Genomic DNA, 6,000 nt, shown 5'->3' on the forward strand with positions numbered 1-6,000 from the left:
TCGTGTCAAATTGTTATTAGTATAATTAAGTAGCGGGTCCTTTATAACTTAAAAAGATTATTTTTAAAGAATATTACTAACCAATCGTAAGATGACACTTATAAAAAGTGTTAGGCCAATAACAAATTCCCCCATAAAGCATACCTATATAGGGGTGGCAATACATACCTATATATGCTCTTGTATTATTGTCCAAGACTGGCCATAGGCTGTGAAAGCTGAGCAAATTGCACGAGACCTAAAAAATTAAAGGACCTAATTTATTTATTTTTTAATGAAATATGAGTTGTTATTTTTTATACACACAAAATATGAGTTCAAAATTCACTCAATTCCCAAAATACACATGTTTTCAAAATTAATTCAGATTTTTTTTTTTAAAAAAAAAGAAATCTTTTATATGAATTTATATATACTCAGACGTTTAATTCAAAATTATTGTTATCATCACTATTTACTTCTTAAATTGTGCAATTTCTATTATTATTGTTATTTTAAAAAATATTATTATTTTTTTTAACTTTGTAAAATATATAATATAATATTAAAAAAATATATATATTATTCATAATTTACATTTTTTTAAGGAAAATTATCCAATGTACTATTTTTTATTATTTTTTTTAAATTTACAGTTTGGGTTGTAATTTTTCCGGTAGTTTCTATGTGAGTTGCTATGTGAATTTTGGTTGCGATTTAAGTTACTCCGTTAGTTCCTATAAAGATTTATGTGTAGAATTTCGTAAAAATACACACAAAAAAAAATTATTTTAAAGAAAAAAAAAATAGTAGGGTCCAATTTTTAAGGCTACAACATAGCCCAACAATATTTAAGAGGGACTGCTACTTTCACAAGCCCCTGTTAGGCTCAACATACCTCCGCTCGTGTACGTGTCACAATAAATCAATCACCTATTAGGTAAAATGCCCAATTTTTATTTCCTACCATACTAACCCTACATATATTTATATATATAAAAACACATATTGATGAAATTATGGAAAGATGAGGGGGCTACGAAGCTAAACATACCTCCCCTCCTGTACTACCATTACAATAAAATAGGTAAAATACTCAATTCTTATTTTTATTGTACTAACCCCCATATATGTACATTTTAATGGTAAGAATTAACAAGATGAAATTATTGGCAATTAGTTAAAGTTTGGCGATTCAGCAAAGAAAAGAAATATAGATGGAGTTTGGCCTATTGGGTGCCAATTAAATTAGAGTTTGGCCAATATGGCATTGAATAAATGATCCTATAAGCTTTTGTTTTCTCTGCAACAAAATGATCCTAACCTATTAATTACTTATAGACAAAATTTAAAAAATGATCCTACCCTATTAATTACTTGTAGACAATTTAAAATTAATAACGGGGAACAATTTTAGACCTACGTACAAGTTAGTTTTTTTTTTCTCTTTTTCTTGAAATATATGGAGATGTATCAAATCTTTTTAATACATGGGTATTATGAACTTTATAAATTTTTTTACTTTTATAAAATAATAATAAAAAGTAATAGTACTTTTTTTATATTTGACCTAATTTGAAATTCTATGCTTAAAATACCATTTAATTTTTTCCCTAAATGCATAGTTATTAAAATTGGTCTTATATGACAACTTTTCTAATTTTCCTAAACTACCCCTCACATTTCAAACAATCATCCTCTCTCTCCCCCACGAAACCCATCCCTCTCACAGCCACCCAGCTCCGTCGACGCTCAACCCCGAAGCCTCAACCCACCCAGCCCCCTCTCTCTCTTCGTCTCTCTCAGACCCGAAGCCTCAACCCAACCAGCCCCCTCTCTCTCTTCGTCGCAAACTGAAAAAAAAAAAAAAAACTCAAGTGGTCCTCCCATCGGACCCATGGTCCGACCATCGGACCACTTGAGTTTCTTTTTTTTTTTTTTTTTTTTTTTCTTACTTTTGAGACGAAGAGAGAGGGGTTGGGTCCGATGGTCGAACCATGTCGGACCCATCGGACCCCATGGTCCGACCATCGGACTCTGGAGTTTTTTTTTTTTTTTTTTTTTTTTTTTTTCAATTTCAGAGAGACAAAGAGAGAGAGGGGACTGGGTGGGTTGAGGCTTCGGGTCCGAGAGAGACGAAGAGAGAGAGGGGGCTGGGTGGGTTGAGGCTTCGGGGTTGAGCGTCGACGGAGCTGGGTGGCTGTGAGAGGGATGGGTTGAGCCTTGGTTGAAAATTTTTTAGCTGTGAGAGATGGGTTTCGTGGGGGAGGGTTCGGCTGAGCAAGAGGAAGAGAGAGGATGATTGTTTGAAATGTGAGGGGTAGTTTAGGAAAATTAGAAAAGTTGTCATATAGGACCAATTTTAATAACTAAGCATTTAGGGAAAAAATTAAATGGTATTTTAAGCATAGAATTTCAAATTTCCCATTTATAATTACACTTTAATGTGCAAATGACAAATTAACCCTTAAAGTCAGCATAATCATTACATTTTTATTGAAACTATATATGTATAATAAAATGTTATAATTAAACTTCTTTTGTATTCAGTCTAAGCAGTTGTGCTTATAGTATTATCTATATATACTGAATATTTCTCTCAAAAAATATTGAACAATCATCACTTCCAACATGGAGATCCAAATACCAATATCATTTCCAACATGCCTTTTCTTTTCATTCATTTTCTTGTTAATGGAAATTTATGTAATAATAAGCAACTCATCATCTTCAAAACTCCCTCCAGGACCATGGAAACTTCCCATTGTGGGAAACATTCACCAACTCATGATTGGGTCTTCATTATTACTCCATCAAACACTCAGAGATTTAGCCAAGAAACATGGACCATTGATGTACTTAAAATTTGGGAATGTTCCAACCATAGTAATCTCATCAACAGAATATGCCAAACAAGTGATGAGAGTTCATGATGTTAATTTTTCATCAAGGCCCTCAATTCTTTTTTCGAAAGTCATGTTATATGATGGAGCTGGTCTTGCTTTTGCTCCATACAATGAGCATTGGAGGCAGTTGCGGAGGATTTTCATGCAGGAGCTTTTGAGTACAACAAGAATTCAGTGTTTCAAATCCATTAGAGAAGAAGAAATGTCCAACTTCATAGAATCAATTTCATCAAATGTTGGTGATGTTATAAATATCAGTGAGAGACTCAACATGTTGATGTATAACATTATTTCACGTGCAGCATGTGGTAGGACAAGGATTCGCAACAAAGAATTCTTATCAGTATTGACAGAAGTGACTGAGGTATCATTAGGGTTTGAACTTGCTGACTTGTTTCCTTCTTTGAAGTTATTTTATCAGATGAGTCGTTCTAGGCCTAAACTCGAGAGGCTTAGAGAAAGGGCAGCAACAATATTTGAAGAGATCATTCATGAGCATAAGGACCAAAAACCAAAAGATAGAAGTCATGAAGATTTGGTTGATGTTCTTCTTAAGTTTCATAACAATGATGATCACCTTGGATTTTCTTTGACAACGAAAATATTTATGCAATAATCTTTGTAAGTATGTATATGCTTACTTTTTATTTCAATTAGAAACACATAGTATTTGTTTGGTCAATTAATATTAGAGTTAGTCCCACATTGCTAATGCGTGAAAATAAATTATCATATATAAGATGAATGAGTTACTCCTCTCATTGCCAATTAGTTTTGAGATATAAACTCATTCATCTTATTTCAAATTCTAACAATTAATTAACCACTTTGTTTTAGTTTATATTTATCATAATCACCATTACTTTCATTTTATGCTACTTTTATATCGATTACATTACTATGTGTGTAGGTACATAAAAAAAATTATGTCTTATTTTTTATAGGTAAATATAACTTCATGTATTACATCTCATATAGAAGATGCATGTGAAATATTTTCTCGTTATTATCTCATCATTTTTTATTTTATCACATATTTTTCTTCTAATTTGCTCTCACCTTAATTACATGCTCATCAATCTTTATTTTCATCCTAACTTTTCCTTTTCATAATACTTTATTTCATTATTTATTACAAAGTTTATAATAATTTTTCATTTAAGAAAACATTATAACCAAAGTACTTATTTTTATTAAACAGCAAAATTTATTTTCTGTTCTCATTTATGAAAACATACATAACTATTTTGAAACAAAACACACACACATTGTCAAGCAAGCTGTTAGTAATTGGAAAAAGGGGAAAAAAAGAAATTGCCCCAAGAGATATATATTGTTAAATATTCATAGAGAAATAAAGTTTTAAATAATAAATAATTCTCAGGAAATATTTGCTGCTGGGATTGAGACAACAGCAACATCTACAGAATGGGCTATGTCAGAACTGATGAAGAATCCCAAGATAATGAAAAAGGCACAAGATGAGGTTAGAGAAGTCTTTCACAGAAATGGATTGGGAAATGAGAGAGCACTTGATGAAATGAAATACTTAAAATCAGTTATCAATGAATCCATGAGACTACATCCTTCTTTACCATTGTTAGTGCCAAGACAAAATCAAGAAAAGTGTGAGATTAATGGTTATGAGATACCAGCTAAAACCAACACTATAATTAATGCATGGGTAATTGGAAGAGATCCTAAGTATTGGCCTGAACCTGAGATTTTTAAACCAGAAAGGTTCTTAGATAATAATAATTCTATTGACTCCAAATTAGGTAACAAGTTTGAATTTCTACCATTTGGTGGTGGAAGGAGAATTTGTGTTGGTATGTCTTTTGGTTTTCTCAATGTTGAGCTTTGTCTTGCATTGTTGCTATATCATTTTGATTGGATGCTTCCTAATGGAATGAAACATGAAGATTTGGACATGAGTGAGACTTTTGCTGCAACCCTTCAAAGAAAAAATGTTCTTCAGGTTATTCCTATCGCTTATGAACTGTCAAAGACCACTGCAAATAAACTGGAATGATGAGCTAATAATCTGGTATTTACTTTTTTAATGAAATTATTTACTTCATGTGTCTTAGTGTTATTCATGATGTAATTAAAGAATAATAATTTGCATTTTATAAGTATTAATTCCTAATGATTCTAAATAATCTCCATCTAGATTTTTGTTGGTGCTTATATATATATATAAAGGAAATTACACCCAATATCTATGAGATTTTAAATAAATGTTTGATAAATAAAACTTTGTTTATGCATTTTTTATGGCATTTCTATTTTTTTTAGGATTCTCTTTAAAACATATATTTAAAATACAAACTAATTACAAAAATATTTGAACAAATCTCAATTACAATAATACATTGTCGTGTCATAAAAAAACACCTTAATTCTAAACTAATATGCTTGAAATAAATACATTTTTGTTGCTTTCAAAACTTATTTGTATACATTTTAATAATCAATTAGTTATATTATGGTAGCTTATTATTTAAAATAGATTTGAGTAATTTTTAAGTTTATTTTCGAAATTAATGAGTTACCATGTCGTAGAAACTATAATTTTTAGTAAATTGTATTTTAAAAGAAATATATTATATACATTTATGTCACTCATATTTTTTAAATTTTTAAATGTGAATTATATATGTATTTTAATTAACTAAATAAAAAAAAAATACAAGTAGCTTAAGAATAATTACAAATAATGCACATTTTTAGGATCAATTGGTTATGATGTGATAAGATATACAAATTGATCACTTTTCATAAAATGATCCACATTAATATAAAAAATATATCATATACGTAACTATTGTGAATCAATCAAGATTTATGATGCAAAGAATACTTCTAAACCAACAAACACACTTTCAAGAACCAAACTATCTCAGAATCAAAAAACAGAATAATGAATAAAAATAGAGAATAGGAGAAGAGAACACCAAAAATTTAATTTTTGACTCGGTCAATATTGGGAGGAGTCTGTTGTGTTTGTTTTTTTTATTCATATACATTTTTTATTTTTTATTTATTTATTTATTTATTATTATATATAACTTTTGACTCGGTCAAATCGAGTCTTCACATTCTCCCATTCTTA

The 6,000-nt window shown here is 29.9% G+C and overlaps 2 protein-coding genes across 2 annotated transcripts; both read left to right on the forward strand.

The window, feature by feature from the left end:
- Positions 1 to 2,564: 2,564 nt before the first annotated feature.
- LOC115701491 (cytochrome P450 71D9) lies at positions 2,565 to 5,047 on the forward strand. The gene is made up of 2 exons (XM_030629303.2): positions 2,565 to 3,506; positions 4,270 to 5,047. The coding sequence occupies exon 1, from the start codon at positions 2,611 to 2,613 to the stop codon at positions 3,499 to 3,501; it is 891 nt and encodes a 296-aa protein (XP_030485163.2). The 5' UTR covers positions 2,565 to 2,610; the 3' UTR covers positions 3,502 to 3,506; positions 4,270 to 5,047.
- On the forward strand, positions 3,867 to 5,047 carry LOC133030437 (desmethyl-deoxy-podophyllotoxin synthase-like). Its single transcript, XM_061103176.1, has 2 exons — positions 3,867 to 3,872; positions 4,270 to 5,047. Exons 1-2 carry the CDS (start codon positions 3,867 to 3,869, stop codon positions 4,915 to 4,917), a joined length of 654 nt encoding a protein of 217 aa, XP_060959159.1. The 3' UTR covers positions 4,918 to 5,047.
- Positions 5,048 to 6,000: the final 953 nt, after the last annotated feature.

Source organism: Cannabis sativa, chromosome 8, assembly GCF_029168945.1.
Source record: "Cannabis sativa cultivar Pink pepper isolate KNU-18-1 chromosome 8, ASM2916894v1, whole genome shotgun sequence".
NCBI lineage: Eukaryota > Viridiplantae > Streptophyta > Magnoliopsida > Rosales > Cannabaceae > Cannabis > Cannabis sativa.